Below are 17,188 nucleotides of genomic sequence, written 5' to 3' on the forward strand. Positions count from 1 at the left end.
CGACTAGAACTTCAAACGGGACCGGCTTCTATGGTCAGATGAAACTAAAAAAAGAGCTTTTTGGCAGCAAACCCACCAGATGGGTTTGGTGCACACATGGATAAAAAGTACCCCACGCCCACGGTTAAATATACTGCTGGATCTTTAATGTTGTGGGCCTATTTTTCTGCTGGAGGTCCTGGACATCTTGTTCTGATCAGTGTTAATTTTGTTAACGAAAACTATGACGAAAATGTTCCTTGACGACCTTTTTTTCCATGACTAAGATGAGACTATGAGAGACGACACCAATGTCATTAAACGATAATTGTGACTAAATCAACACATGCAGTATCATTGACAAAAAAAGACGAGACTGAAATGTGGCTAAAAGACTAAAAACTTTACCAAAATCACTCCTTTGAAATCACTTTTTGTTTTTGTCAAATAAAGGAGACAAAATATTACAGACTGTTTTTACGAGCGTTCATACTTACGATTGCCAGAAGAATATAAACCCCCAATCAGAGCTTTTCTGTTAAAAGAACACGTTTTACTTAATCTTTGAAATCTGGCAACCACGCACACGCGCTCTCTCTAGTCTACACTCAGGAAGAAGCACGGATGATCTGAAAACACAGACAACTAAGCTGGAGTTCAGCGATCTTCATTTGAGATTTTCTACTTGAATTAAAGTGTCATTCAGTCGGTCTATATTGCGCAGCTCGTTTGCTGACTAAATCTGCGTCCAAAGTGTAGGCTGATATCCAGCAGTGGCTCTCAAACTGACGTACGCGAACAAAATGCTGAGTTTTGCCGTTTACCAAGGGTGCCAATATTTGTGGAGGGCACTGTATATAAAATGAATAAGATCAAAAGTGACAGTAAAGACATTTTTAATGTTAAAAAGATTTCTGTTTTAAATAAATTCTGTTCTTTTGAACTTTCTATTTCATCAAAGAATCCTGAAAATATATATATACCTAGTTCTGGCATGAAACTCTTGATGGCGCCGACTGGTCTCACTCATTTGGTAACGATCACATCATTATCTACATAGCAGCTGATTGGTTGCTGTTGCATCAGTGGCCAATGAGCTGCGGCTCAACATTAAAACAAATACCGGTGTGTTTCTGGAAGTAGTGTGCAGCGCGCTTTCAGAAACCCTCCACCTTCTCCAGCTCCACCTGTATAGATCTGCTACACGGTTCATTCATGTATGTTACATGTGCAGCAGCAGCAGCATCAGCAGCAGCATGTCTTAGGGGCCGCTCACACAGAATGTGTTTTTTTATTCCAATCCACTACTTTTCCATTATTTTTCTATGTAAACGCGCTAGACGGACGTGCATGACCGTTACACTCCATCTCGCGTCTTTTGCAGCGGCTCGCACATGAGCGCCATATTTTTAAGACGCCGTGTCAAGTTAAAAGAGTTTCAACTTTTACATGCACCGCCGCTCATCAATGTCAGCTCCAAAACAGTGGACCAATCAGAAGAACTCGGAGGCAGGGCAAGCATTGTGAGCTTCTGCTTGTTTTATTTGTTCATTATTGCCGTTATTGCATCATGTCTCAAAAGCGCATCTTAAGACCCTTGCATTCTGCGCTGCGCTTTTTTTAAAACCATTCCTGCTTCTCGCCTTTTTAGACGCAAAGACGCGTTCTGTGTGAACGAGCCCTAACATGCTCACAGCAATGTCTGTGAATGTATTGGCAGTAGCAAGACTTGATACTTGCTCTGCAGCAGCTGCACCATAGCAGATCTATTCCACCAAGACCAAATACATTAACATTGCCATATCCATAAACATGCCAGTCTCCATTACCACACCTATCTCCCGAGAGTTGTCATGACAGAAATATATTAAGCAGCACAACTGCTTTCAACATTGATAATAACTAGAAATGTTTCTTGAGCAGCGAATCTGCATATTATAATGATTTCTGAAGGATCATGTGACACTGGAAGACTGGAGTAATGATGCTGAAACTTCAGCTTTGACATCACATGAATAAATTACATTAAAATATATATTAACATAGAAAACAGTTATTTTAAATTATAATAATATTTCACAATATTACTGTTTTTACTGATTTTATTAATCAAATAAATGCAGCCTTGGTGAGCGTTAGAGACTTCTTTCAAAAACATTAAAAAATCTTACTGACCCCAAAGTTTTGAACAGTAGTTTACATTTGGATTTTGGATACTTTGATTGATTGATTGATTGATTGATTGATTGATTGGTTATTGGTTATATTTTAGATAAACAAGTAAAAGGTTAACATTAAATGTATGAAACCATTTTTTTAGCCAACTGAAATTATAATGAATAACTTGACCTGACATTTATGAAAATGTCCTGAGAACACAGCATTTAAATTAAAATAAATCTTAATTATATAATTGACTCTAGTCTAAATTAATGTCATTGTGTTCAAGTTTATCCACCGTTATCCATCTATTACAAAAAAAAAAAAAAAAGTGATATTTGAATTTAACATAGTTTGAAGAACAGTATTCATTATAAAACATTCAAATTTAAAAGGATTCACTTATTGACATCTTTATGGCTGCCAAAACTGCTTCTGAGGTGTTGTGTGATATATTGAGGACCCTAGAGGAACGTGTAGTCTGCATCTTGGCAAAACCAGCTTGAAACAATAACAAAAAAAAAAAAAAAAACTTGCCTCAAGAAATGTCATAACTTCAACCTGGTTTTTCTTACAGCTGACTTTCAGAAAAGTAAAGGTCTTTTAAGTTGTTTCCAGCATGAAGGCTGTTTTGTAGGTCTTTTGTAGGAAGAAAGAACACAATCTCTCCTCCATGCCAAGAAATACAACTGGAAATTTTACACAAACAGTAAACAGTCAAATGCTATATACATTTTCTAAGATGGCTTGATTTTAAAGTGTATCAGTTTTGGGTTTTAAAAACATTGGTGTGCTTTCAGAGTTTGCACGGCCGTTCAGGTAGTCATCTGGATAGAGATCTGCGGGTGGATCTGGGCTTCAGAGGAATGCCAATGACAGAAGAGCAGCGTCGACAGTTCAGCCCTGGTCCCCGCACCACCATGTTCCGTATCCCAGAGTTCAAGTGGTCCCCAATGCACCAGCGCTTACTTACAGACCTGCTCTTTGCACTAGAAGCAGATGTACACATTTGGAGAAGGTCAGTGGCTACAGTTTACTCCAGCCTTAATTCATTTGACTCGAACAAAAACAAGAAAGTGAGGGATAAAAGTACAAATCCACTTGTCATACTTTGTTAAGGCCCTAGCACACATCTAGTTTTCACATACTATGCATTTTTGTCCAATAGAAGTTTGTGTACGGACTGTAATTCTGTCTTGCAGTTTTGTTTTTTATTTATGTCAAATAATATATGCTGTCTACTCTCATTATTGTATAGCAACAAAAATCAGCTTATCCTTATTGTGATGTAAATCTCTTTTTCTTTGTTTGTCGTTCTCATTCTCACCCTCCTTTTCTCTTGTTGCTCATAGTCACTCAACGAAATCCATCATGGACTTTGTCAACAGCAACGAGAATATAATCTTTGTACACAATACCATTCACCTGATCTCACAGATGGTGGATAACATCATCATCGCCTGTGGAGGAATCCTTCCCCTTCTTTCTGCTGCCACCTCGCCCTCGGTGAGTGTACCAGAGGTTTGACAATACTGCCACCCAGTGGTCATCATAGATTACTGCAAGCAAAGCTGTTCAAACATTAAAATAACAGAATGCCTCAGGGAGGATGCTACTATCTTGTTACCTTATTGAGTGCATTTTAACTAAGTTTTTTTCTCTTTTACTTTATTTATGTTTTATTTATGCCAAGAATACCAAGGTTAGTACCAGTACATCAGTATATTTAGAATGTTCTGTGGTTCATTTTCATTTTCTCTGTTGTGGATGTCATACTTTCTCACAGCACATAAGAATTATACTTAAAACTTTTATTTTTCAATTTTTTCAATTAGCATGAAACATAAGTTGTGATAGTCTTTTTATTCCCTATTGTGACGTATATCCGTGAAACAGCTTCTTGAACGAGACAAAATGTAGGGTGGGACTTGATTTTGTCCATCAGGAATTGATTGGATCATTGCGGTTTGCTATTGGTCGATCTCATGTGAGTGACAGGTTGTCCCGCCCTCCTGCCAGTAAACATGTCATCAGAGAAGAGATGTTGTTGTAAGAGGGAAGAGAAGTTATTTTGATTAAAGATTAGGAGGGCACATGTATTTTTTAAAATAAATAATGATGTGCATGGATAAATCATTTATAATAAGTTCTGCAATATTCCATAAAAAGCAAGAATTGTCATGGTGTATTAATGCAATTACACATTGAAAACTAATGCTAGTTCTCAGATATTTAAGCTAATTGGAAGAATTTCATATACACTAATGTTCAAAAGTTTGGGGTTAGTAAGAATTGTTAATTTTATAGGTTTAAAAAAAAAAATATCACAGTTTCTACAAAAATATAAGCAAAATATTTTTCAGCATTGATAATGATAAGAATTGTTTCTTCAGCCTAATAGATTGATTTTTGAAGGATCATGTGACACTGAAGACTGGAGTAATTGCTAAATATTCAACTTTGCCATCAAAGGAATAAATTACATTTTAAATTATATTAAATTAGAAAACAGTTTAAATTGTAATCATATTTACTGTTTTTGCTTTATTTTGACCAAATCATGCAGTGAGCATAAGACACTTCTTTCAGAAACATTAAAAAATCTTACCGACCACAGACTACTTTTGAATTGTAGTATAGCTTGGTCATATAGGGAGGTTTGCACTCATTTTACTACTCTTAAATGCTAAATTTCAGTCCAAAAAAGAAAAGATTGCCATTATCAATCCTGCATCCTTCAGAGCATCTACCATAGCTTTGCATGATCTTTCTCATCCTGGTTGACAGGATGTGCTGTGTTTTGTCACATTTCACTCAATACACCCATTCTCACCTTGAATGTTCCACTTTTGTACTGAAGATAACGACTGATCAATGTTATAACAGAAGTGCTAACAGGATAATGTGATGACTTGCCGTGATCTCAGATAATACCCTTATGCTCTGTCCGTGTCAGACTGAAATGGAAGGCATCGAGGCAACACAGGGCATGTCTTCTGAGACGGCCGTGATCTTTCTGACCCGGCTGATGGCCATGGTCGATGTGCTGGTCTTCGCAAGTTCACTCAACTTCAGCGAGATTGAAGCCGAGAAAAACATGTCCTCAGGTGGACTGATGCGACAGTGCCTCAGACTAGGTATGTGTGTGCGTGTGTCAGGACACATTTTAAAGAACGTAACATGACAAGAAAACACCTAAGGATGTTCAGCATAAATTTCTAAAAGTCTCTTCCAACCAACTTCGACTTTCTTCTTCAGACAATTTATCAGTTTTGGTGCTATGCAGGAGAAAAAAGCAACAGGCTTGTTTAAAAACTCATTTAAAGGGTTAGTTCACCCAAAAATGATGTTTCTGTCATTAATTACTCACCCTCATGTCGTTCCACACCCGTAAGACCTTCGTTCATCTTCAGAACACAAATTAAGATATTTTTGATGAAATCCAAAAAATCCAAGTTTATTTATTTATTTATTTGTGTTTTATCTCCCATAGAAAGCAGTGTAATTACCATCATTCAAGGTCCAGAAAGGTATTAAAGACATCGTTAAAATATTCCATGTGACTACAGTGGTTCAACCTTAAAGGGTTAGTTCACCCAAAAATTTAAATTCTGTTTTGCATACATAAAAATGTACTCACATACAAGTTCATACAGTTGTTCCAAACCTGTATAAATTTCTTTGTTCTGCTGTACACAAAGGAAGATATTTGGAAGGATGTTTGTAACCAAGCAGATCTCACCCCCCATTGACTACCATAGTATTTTGTTTTCCTACTATGATAGTCAATGGGGGGCGAGATCTGCTTGGTCACAAACATTCTTCCAAATATCTTTTGTGTGTGTGTGTGTGTGTGTGTGTGTGTGTGTGTGTGTGTGTGTGTGCAGCAGAACAAAGAAATGTATACAAGTTTGGAACAACTTGAGGAGGAGTGAATGATAACAGGACTTTTATTTTTGTGTGAACTATCCGTTTAATTTTATGAAGCGACAAGAATACTTTTTGTGCGCAAAAACGAAACAAAAATAACGACTTTATTCAACAATTTCTTCTCTACCATGTCAGTCTCCTACGCACTTGATGCAGTGAATGTGTAGTTTCTGTGTTTACGTCCGAACGCTGGCTCAGTATTGGCCGACGCTGTTCATGTGAGCACCATGACACATGCATGTGATGCTAACGCAGGAGCCAGCCAATAATGAGCCGGCGTTCGGACATACACACGGAAGCGTTGAACTGCATTCACTGCGTCAACTGCGTAGGAGACTGACAAGGTAGAGAAGAAATTGTTGAATAAAGTCGTTATTTTTGTTTTGTTTTTGCGCACAAAAAGTATTCTTGTCGCTTCATAACATTAAAGGTTGAACCACTGCAGTCACATGAACTATTTTAATGATGTCTTTACTACTTTTCTGGACATTGAATGATGGTAATTACATTGCTTTCTATGGGGGATATAAAAAAAAAACCTTGGATTTCTTCAAAAATATCTTAATTTGTGTTCTGAAGATGAACGAAGGTCTTATGGGTGATGAACGACATGAGGGTGAGTAATTAATGACAGAATTTTTATTTTTGGGTTAACTAACCCTTTGGGGTTGTCACTATAATTTAAGCCCATAGGACACTCTATTGATCAGTCAGCACCCAAGATCAAAACTATTTTGAATTATTTTATTTAAATGATTTTCCTCCATCTCTCTTTTTCCGCTTTTCTACATTTATATTTCGTGCTCTTTCTTTCTCTCCGTCTCAGTATGTTGTGTGGCCGTGAGGAACTGTTTAGAGTGTCGTCAGCGTCAGAGGGACAGGAGTCTGAAGTCCACTCTTTCCTGCAGTAAGTCTCAGGAGGGCCTGCAAAGTGTGTCCACGGCCAGCAAGGTACTCACTTTACTACACACACTGTTACACTGCATCCAAACACTGTACACAAAAAAAACCCATGCATTTAGAGTAACAGTTTCATGTTACAAGTGCTTTATACATATGTGAAGTGGTCTATAATTTATATTATAAACATAAATATTTATATATATTTATATTTAAATTTATATTATATTTATCTTAAATTTATAAAATTTATGACACCATTTCTTAAATGACTGGTTTTAAGATTTTTACTAGTATTTTTTAAAATGTATTCTAAAATATTTTTTTCCCATTATTTATTTATCTATTTTATTTCTTTATTTTTTTTTATTTTTTATTTTTTAAAGGATTTAAAAATCTTAATTTGACAAACTTTACCAATGTGCTCTGGGCATTCAAGCTGTCTTTCTGGAAAGTGTGAAAGTAGTTAAAAAGTATGTGGTGTCGTCTTGTCACATTAGTTTTTTTCCACACAATATAACATTGTCACGTTATGTGTGATTTGGTGCTGTGGGCACGGTGTGAATGTGTAAATGAGATCTGCAATGTGAGAACTGTTTAAAGTGTTAAATATCTGTTTCAAATGTCTGCTTTTCTTGCCTTAGACCACCATAGAAAATTTTCCAAGTAATGTTTCTCCAATTAAGGACCCGGACCGACTTCTGCAAGACGTGGACATCAACCGTCTGCGAGCTGCTGTCTTTCGTGATGTAGTAAGTTAATGTCAAATGATCCTCAAATATTATATTATATTTTTTTATATTATAATCTAACAAAACAGAATCAGAATTAGATCAAAGTAGCATTTCTGCTTTTCATGACATGTTCTAGTCACATGTTGACCATTCTTCATAACCTTTGCGTCTTTTGTGTTGCTCTTCACAGGATGACAGTAAGCAGGCCCAGTTTCTGGCTCTCGCTGTTGTCTATTTTATCTCAGTGCTCATGGTGTCCAAGTACCGGGACATCCTGGAACCCCAGAGGGAGACTGTCAGGTCTATCAGCCAATCAGGAAGAGGCATTCGGCATGAGATAAATTCCCCCACCAGCACAGGTGTTGTAGTGGCTAATGTTTTGTTTGTTTACACAGCTTAATGCACTTATTAACTTATATTTACAATAAACTGAACAACTTAATTTGCATTGCTTAATACCATTAGCCAGGTGGGGTTTTTTTTATATGTCATACTAGATACAATTTATATTGAAAAAAAAAAGTCTCCACAGGCTCAAGCCGATGTCAAAAACATTCCTCTTCACCACCTCCCACATCTATTATTCATAAGCGCCACTAATTATCCCGCACAAAATTAAACATGCAGCCCTTACAAAATTCTTGAAGGAAATCACTGCTGGCTTTGTCTGTAAATCGGTCACAAAATTGGATAAACATCCAGTAGTTTGATCAATCCATCAAAGGACTAGAAATTAGTGTTCATTTTAGGCTGTTTTTATTATTGGGAAAGTATAGTGAAAAGAAATAGAGTGACAGAGAAAGAGAAAGGGAATAAAGAAAGAAGATCCATGAAGAAAGAACATGGAGAGGCAGGGGCAGCGCAGCTATTTCCAGCCCCATCTGTCAGTGCCCATTAGGAAAGCAATCCAACAGAGGAGAATGGGATCATAGAGGCTGAGGCACTACGCTGCATCGCCCTCATAAATTTCAGGAAAGAAAGGCTATGGATGGGAATTTTTCCTAACAGCATGTAGCAGGCCATTGTCTGCACCCAAATCGTCATCCAGATGTGCTTCATGACTGAATCAGGCCCAGTGACCTTGCTAAAGGCTCTTGATGAATATTACTGAGAAATGCCCAACATCTGGAGAACAACAGTAAGAGATTGGAGACAGAGTTTTCTTATATATATATATATATATATATATATATATATATAATGGCGATTAATTAATATAATTATTGCAAATTAATTGCACGTCAAATTACCCCCAAAAGATATTTTAAAGTCACTATTGTGATAAATGTGAAAAGCATAAAATAGAAAAGTAGCTTTACAAAAAGTAGCCTAGCTTTAGAATTTTTTTTTTTTTTTTGTTTGATTCAACAAAATTAATTACACACAAACTTTTAGGCTTCAACAACCATGAGGGTGAGTAATGCTGGGTACACACCACAAGATAATCGGGCTGATTTTGGGCCGATTTCTCCCCTTCCGACAATCCTAGGTAATGTCCCGATTATCTTGATGGTTTTACAGATTATCTTATAAGATTTTCCTGTGGTGTGAGGTGTGTTAAGAGCAGTGTTGTGTGTAACGTGTTACTGTAATTAAATTACTTATCCACTGAAAAAGTAAGGGATTGCTGTTCATTTTTAGGTCATTTAATTACAGTTACTTATAATGTACTTGCGTTACATACTGTAAATTAGTTCAACAGTTCTGTTTAAATCAATATTGAATTTAAAATCTAAATTTGTCATCTAAAGGTAAAAGTGAACACTGCCTCTTTAAAATCGTTAGCTGTAGTGATTTGCGCGTGAGTTCGCAACTTCGCACCGCTTGGCTGTGTAGTCGCTGTCTGAAGATGTCGGCAGAAGCGAGTGGCTGTTTTGCCAAATAGAAATATCCCAATTACTTCACTTTTTTGACACAGGTAGGCAAGAACATTACGGTAAAACGTAAGCTATGTCCTAAAGAGAAAAAACTGTGCGGTCTTCAGTCAGCGCGCTCTCGACCAAAGCGCACACACATAGCCGCCTCTCGCGAGTGTCAGATTTTCACGGTTTATTATACATAAACGTTCAAATACACGCACAGTTATGTCAAAATGCCCGTCTTGGCGTATATTCGCGTTGGTTATGTGAATGTGAACAGCATGTGTAACAGCATATTGTCTCCGTCCATTCGTGACAGCAGTGTCTACTGTCTACTATTGGCTGTCTGTATTATAAATGATAATCAAACAACAAAACAAAAGCTTTAATAAGGATTAATCTATATTTAATTTATACAGTTTGAGTTATGACTATGCAGAGTTATTTTATATTTGATTATTCAATTTCTGTGGTATTTTTACTTAATACTATTAGACCTACCTGAAAAAATATAAAGCATTGTTTTTTTTTTGTATCTAAGTATTTTTACCGTGGTATCGACTTTGGTATTGAGTATTGTGCACTTTTGGTGGTATCGGATTTTTGGTATTGTGACCCCTATTTGTTACTAAAAAAATTTAAGTATTATAGTATGTTTTAATAAAGCTAAAATGTTTTCAAAAGCTATAAAAGGCAAAACTATTCCATGTTTGACTGATATTTAAATTAATAAATGAGTTTCATTTCTATTGTCTATCCGGTCAAGCTTTATAGGGATTTTAAGAAGTAATTAGTAATGAATTGAATTACTTATTGAGTAATTCAATTACTTTTCAGACAGAGTAATTAGAAAAGTATTTTATATACAGCATTGATGATGTAATTAGTAATCAGTATTAGGAACCTCGAGGACAAACTAAACAATATCCAATCAGAAAGCGAGCTGATGGAAGATGGAAGCATAAAAACGCAGTCATGGTGCAGCACAAAGTTAAATGGATTTGGACAGCAGAGATGGAGGATCAGCTTGTAGATTTGTGGCAACAGCACGAGTGTTTAAACAACATGTTTATACAAATCATTCCAAACACTATCATCACAATTTCTTCCTGCCTATCTTCCGTCATGTTTACTCTGAAGTCTCAAGAGATTTTGCGAGATTTCCGTGTTCACAGATGGGACTCTGGTAGAAAATCTGTTGGTGTGTGGTGTGCTGTCTTTATCCCATCACGGCACACCACACACTATAGGAGCAAAACGGTTAAATCTAGGATTTTTTGTCGTCATGTTTGTGGTCTCTCACATTTTGAAAATCTTTTTGTGTGTACCCAGCATAACTGATGACAGAATTTTCATTTTTGGGTGAACTATACCTTTAATGTTTATATATATATATATACACTACCAGTCAAAAAGTTTGGAAACATTTGTAATGTTTTTGAACGAAGTTTCTTATGCTCATTAAGGCTGCATTTATTTCATAATAAATACAGAAAAAACAATAATATTGTGAAATATTATTACAATTTAAAATTTAAAACAATTTAATATACTTTAAAATATAATTTATTTCTGTGATGCAAAGCTGAATTGTCAGCATCATTACTCCAGTCTTCAGTGTCACATGATCCTTCAGAAATCATTGAGTCATTCATTCATCCAATTGGTTCAAACAGCAGATTCATTCAGGAATGAAGTAAACGGCTCTCTTTATGAATGGGCCATTGAATCATTGGCTCAAAATGCAGATTCATTCAGATATGAAACACCACTGTGTGTTGCTCAGAGACGCACAACAGATCATCTCTGGCTTTATAGGTAATATTTTAGTTGGCAAAATTAAGCAAAAGCAGACAATGTTGTGTCTAAAATATAACACAATATTAACTGGTTATTTATTGAACTGTTGTATAAAATCAATAGGGCCTATCACATTTGCACTCTTGTCATTCGGGACAAAAACAGCACTCGTGATTGCGCTCGTTACTCACGTGATATTGCTTAACTATATCATGATATAAATATGAGGCAAAAACTCATACAGCAGCATTTTTGCTCTGATATGTTGAATTTTCAACATGTTCTCCAACCAATACGCCTATATAGATCGTTTGTCACTTCCCTGAAATACGACCTATGGGAGCGTTTACTAAAGTTACGCCCCCATCGACAACAGGACACGTTCATTTTAATGCATTGTTCCCTTTTATCTGCGTCATGTGTTGGGTTTCGCGTAGCTCAATTAGCAGAGCATTGCAATATATAACATTATGCAATCATGTGATCGTGCGATCGTGGGTTCGATCCTAGGGAACGCATGTGCTCATAAAGTGTATATGCACTGATTTCTATTCTACTATGTTCTGTTCTATTCTATTCTAAATTCTCTGCACTATGATATGTGACCTTCAGAACACCCATCGGTCTTCTCTGATGGTCGCAAGGAAGCTCTCAGTGTTCTGGAGGAGTCACGTCAGGAGTCATCCCTCCCTCACTCTGACTCAGGACTGGGTGATGATCAGGTATCCAGTGTGATGAATGGGGCCGACCTGGAGCTCGCCATGGGTGGTCCGAATGGCATGAGCGGACTGTTCTGCACCCTGTCATCAGAGGCCAGGTCACAGGAAAGCTTGACTGAGCCATCACCCGTGGAGCTCCTCAAACCCGCTTCGTCCATCTCCAGCATCAGCCAGTCCAACAAAGGCATCAATGTCAAGGAAATCCTGAAGAGCCTGGTAGCAGCTCCTGTGGAGACCACAGAGAGTGGGCCAGACAGCCTGCCATACCCTGACCACCAGGCCATGAAGAGGGAAGCCCAAGCCATGTTACCCATGCAGTTCCATTCCTTTGACAGGTACCATCTTCTCATAGTCACAATGCAGACATATTGAGATATGTACTTTTGTATTAATCCTTATTTTGTATATGTACTGTATTCCAGGTTTAGTACAAGTTAAAGGGTTAGTTCACCCAAAAATGAAAATTCTGTCATTAATTACTCACCCTCATGTCATTCCAAACCCGTAAGACTTTCGTTCATCTTCGGAACACAAATTAAGATATTTTTGATGAAATCTGAGAGCTTTCTGTCCCTCCATTGACAGCTAAAAAGCTACCACTCTGACACTTCAAAAAGTTTGCTTCCTTCTACCACAACTGATGTGTGAGTTGATGAATGTTTATATGTGAATAAAAGCCTAAATTCAATCTGTTCATCATATAAAGCGATCGAGTCTCTTCAGAAAATATGGACTAATCTGCTCAATGCATATGGATTTGTTTCACAATGTCTTTATGAGCTTTTTGAAGTGTCAAAGTGGTAGTCGTCTATGGAGAGACAGAAAAATCTCAGATTTCATCAAAAATATCTTAATTTGTGTTTCAAAGATGAAGGAAAGTCTTATAGTTTTGGAATGACATGAGGATGAGTAATCAACGACAGAATTTTCATTTTTGGGTGAACCCTTGGGTGAAGTTCAATTCACAGCATTTTAGCATAATGTTTAAAAAATGTCAAAAAATGTATTTCTACTCATCCCTCCTTTTCTTTTAAAAAAGCAAAAATCTAGGTTACAAGGCACTTATGAAGTTTGGAAGTCAATAACAGTGCATGACATAAAACCTAAAACTCTGAAACTATTTAAAATGTATGATTTAAACAGCTTTACAGCTCATAATACACATGTTTTAACAGAGGAATTAATGTAAGTCAAATCACCTTTAATTATATAGCGCTTTATACAATTCAGATTGTTTCAGAAGAAGCTTTGCAGTGATAAACAGGAAAATGTTGTTCAGCTGAAGTCAGTTCCATTGTAAAGATCATCAATTATTAAATCGGTAATTTCATCTATGACGCAGTTCTGCAGAAAACAGTGATGTCATCTTCCAGCTCTGTTCAGTTCTCAGTGTTTTTATAAAATTATAAACTTTACATTTATGCTTTTAGGTTTTAATAACAGTCATTTTTTGTGGTAATCAGCATTATGCTGCAAAAGCTGTTGATTGAACTAAACTTGTATCACTTGTATTATAAGTGCTGTAACTGTGGTAAAATGGAATTATATGAACCTCCACCAGGTGGCAGCAATATCAGCATGGGTGCCGAATGTGAACTCATGTGGCTTTATCTTGATTGAATGTTTCGTGTCACCAATAGCACTACAGTAGCCCATTTACTGCAGATGTATACGTACAAGGCCCTTAAAAGTACAGTGACCTTTTCTGTGTGCATGCGATCCCTTCCGTGCCTTTAAACACTACACGATATATCTCAGTCAAACCATGATGAATTCTTGGATTAGTCTTTTCCCTGAGGAATGGCCATAATGATTTTCTTGGTCATAAGCAAGCCATAACTCACTTTAAATTCCCCATACTTTCTATCACGAAGAATTGCTGTGTTTGAAAATGTCTCAGAGATGTGTCTGAGCGGTTTGTGGTGTGTTTACATTCCAAGGCCAGATAAAATCTCACCGTGATTTGTCTCTGCTCTTAACACATGTCTTCAGTTGCGCTGGAAAGCTATTGCTGTTCAAATCCACATATGTAAACAGAAATATTGTAAATGGAAACTTTTTTTTTTTTTTTTTTTTGTGACAATAACCTGTTCACTTTGACTAAAAATTATCTCCAGCTGGATGCGAAGAAGGTTTCGCTGTTTTCTTGTCTTTGACAGCACGCTTGGCAATTTGTTCAGCCTGATCTCATTTGTATTTGCACATGATGTTTACATGTACATGTATACATTTTTCATCTTTGGATAATAGACCATTTGGGAGCAGAAGTTACAGTTACGTCACTTGCAGCTGTGCACGCATTGTGGTGGCAGAAAAACAGTGGTAACAAATGGAGGACAATGGGAAAAATCCACAGAATAAGAGAAAAAATCTGTCTTTTTGTGCTTTTGAATGTCAGAATCGGAATGCATAAAAGGATGGTCTTTGTTTTTATAGAATACCATCGTCAAAGACGCCCTTTGAAGCTAAACGCAGAGGTTTATGGTTGCAAGCCACAGACTGGACTAATGAAATCTGCAATGATTAGTCTATTAAAGCATAAAATCGATGTACTGTAAACAATAGGTCTACATAATATTCACATATGCAATTCATAGGAGACATAATGTATCAGCACTAAAGTTACAGCATGAAATAATAATTAAACATATAACATTTAAACCTATAACAATTTTATCTGACAATTATGACTTTTTTCTTGCATTTGCGAGTTTATATCTCCCAATTCGGACTTTATAACTACAGTTTATATAAAGTTGGAATTGCAGAAAATAAACGCAATTCTGAGGAAAAAAGAAAATAAAGAGTTTGTCTCACAATTCTGAGGTTTTTCTCGCAATTTCTAGTTTATATCTCACAATTCTCATTTTTGCATAACCCTAATTTGAGTAAAACTGTTGTTCTCTAAGTTATATTATTAACCTTACTTTCATGTTATAAGTTAAACAGATATTATATTAAACTTAGTCTTGTCAACATTTTGGAAATTGTATTTGTGTTCATTGAGATATTGTTTAAAATGTTACTTTTCAAAGGGGGTGTACTCATTTACGCTGAGCACTGTAAATGTTACACACTGGACCTTTAAATGTGACAGCATTAAAAAAACATTTAATTAATCTGATTAAATACAGTGAAGTCTATTAATTCAATGAATTCAATATTCTATGAACCTAAAAGGATTCATAACCATTTTTACATCAAGTTGATTTGTTCATACAAATTACGTTTTAGATGCTTTCAATGTGCTAAAAATTTACTTTTTTTTTTTTTAAGGTCTATGCAAATGTACATAAATATGTCAAATGCCTGCCTATTGTATTATCAACAATTATCCTGTCCGTAAACATCTCTGACAATGGTTGCTAGTTTTTTTGTCATCTAAATGGCCCCTTACTGTCCAAGCAGGCAGTTATTTTATTTATTTTTAAGTTACACTGTGCACCAGACTTTTTTCCAGTACTTAAAAGTATGTCTACTGTGAGATTAGGCCCAAACAATGTGCTTCTCGCTGCTTAGATATTGAGTCACAGGAACAATGGGTCTGCAGTAATGCATGCAACCACCGCAGATGAGGTGTGCCTGCTGACTAGTAAAGGTGGTGTGTGTGTAAATGTGTTTGTGAGTGTTAGGGAGGGTCTCCAGGGCGTTGATGACAGATTAAACAGAAGTGCCCCATGCGCCCCCAGCTCCCCTCCTGTCGTCCTCACCCCTCAGCACCCTAATGGAGGCTGGCAGGCAGAAATGAGTTGCCATGGCAGAGTGTATTATTTTTGAAATGCTTTCACATAGGCTGTCCGCTGACGCCGAGTCGTACCACTCACTCCCGCATGCTTTAATGTCATCTGCCGGCCTTGAAATTGCTGTGTCTAATTGTTTGCCACCTGCCACCAAATGAGATGCCAGACATGGACAGGCTTCTTCGATTGTCTGTCAGAACCTAAATAGATTGGGAGTGACATCAAAAAAAAAGCCTCAAACACAGGAGAGATGAGGACCGACTCACCCATCAACATCTTTCTGGGACTTTCCAAAGGTGAATTTTTTCAATTAGTATTTAATAACTAGGAAGCCGTGTTTGCAGATGGGGCCGCCATCATGAAGGACTTGCTTTGGCTTTGAAAGTCAATTCAAATCAAAGAGTTTGGTGGAGAAACACTTTAATACATTAACATGAGTCCATGTCAGTGTCAGTGGATGGTATGCTAATAAACCAAGTGATACCAATATAGTTTGCCACTATAAACGACCTACACCTTTAAATATTTTTTTTATTAATATTCATGTATGCGCCAATACTGTTTGTAATCATAATAGCCATTTCAAATAAAACATATAAACCATTTGCAATATTCATAGTCTACCCAAGATTAATACATGCTTTATTCAAAGTAAGTCAATTTAAAAAAATCGTATTAATAATATATGTGTTGGATAATTCATACATCATTCACAAGCCCCAGCCAATGAATAATTCATGAGGTGTGTTCATATTTTATTAGAAGCTTGTTTATCAGTCTAATACTATCAGCTCTACCTGTCAAATACCTGCAAGAAGCCGACATGTTATGAGTAATAAATACTGTATGCTCGGGGGGTGGGGGTAAGCATTGCTTTCTGGATCTTCATGCTCAAATCTGGTCAGATAAAATGCAAACTGAGATTCAGGATTAGTATATGACTAAATTCTGTGTTGAATGCACAGTAACAATAGAATGTCCATATTACACATATTACTTTAAATTTAATGAATATTAATCTCATTACTTTTAATAATTAATAACATTTTTTTTTCTGCTGTGGTATGTGAAAGGAGTTGTTTTTGCAGGATGTCCTGGCTGCTGTTTTCCATTAAATAAATAAATAAAATGACCAGAGTCTGTCAAGCTTCACAAATGCCCCAAAAAAGATTTTTTTTTTTTTTTATAAATAATTTAATACTTTTATTCAGCAAGGATGCATTATATTTGATCAAGAATGACAGTAAAGACTAATTTTACAAAAGATTTCTGTTTCAAATTGATGCTGTTCTTTTAAACTTTCTATTCATCAAAGACTGCTGGGGAAAAAAAAAAAACATCTCAGCATATAAGCATGGTTCCCTGAG

The 17,188-nt window shown here is 36.4% G+C and overlaps 1 protein-coding gene across 7 annotated transcripts in view; it reads left to right on the forward strand.

Moving 5' to 3' along the window:
• The window catches only part of nbeab (neurobeachin b), a 339,752-nt gene that overhangs the window by 131,844 nt on the left and 190,720 nt on the right, over positions 1-17,188 (forward strand). For 4 of the 7 annotated variants that reach the window (XM_051862246.1, XM_051862248.1, XM_051862244.1 and 1 more), the window contains exons 23-29: positions 2,940-3,157; positions 3,492-3,645; positions 5,096-5,276; positions 6,896-7,020; positions 7,614-7,721; positions 7,894-8,062; positions 11,975-12,416. In XM_051862246.1, coding sequence (XP_051718206.1) covers positions 2,940-3,157; positions 3,492-3,645; positions 5,096-5,276; positions 6,896-7,020; positions 7,614-7,721; positions 7,894-8,062; positions 11,975-12,416 — 1,397 coding nt within the window. Of the gene's footprint in view, positions 1-2,939; positions 3,158-3,491; positions 3,646-5,095; positions 5,277-6,895; positions 7,021-7,613; positions 7,722-7,893; positions 8,063-9,513; positions 9,622-11,974; positions 12,417-17,188 lie in introns of those variants that run through there. The other 3 variants (XM_051862249.1, XM_051862251.1, XM_051862250.1) reach the window with 2 other exon arrangements.

The sequence above is a fragment of the Ctenopharyngodon idella genome, chromosome 15 (assembly GCF_019924925.1).
Source record: "Ctenopharyngodon idella isolate HZGC_01 chromosome 15, HZGC01, whole genome shotgun sequence".
Lineage (NCBI taxonomy): Eukaryota > Metazoa > Chordata > Actinopteri > Cypriniformes > Xenocyprididae > Ctenopharyngodon > Ctenopharyngodon idella.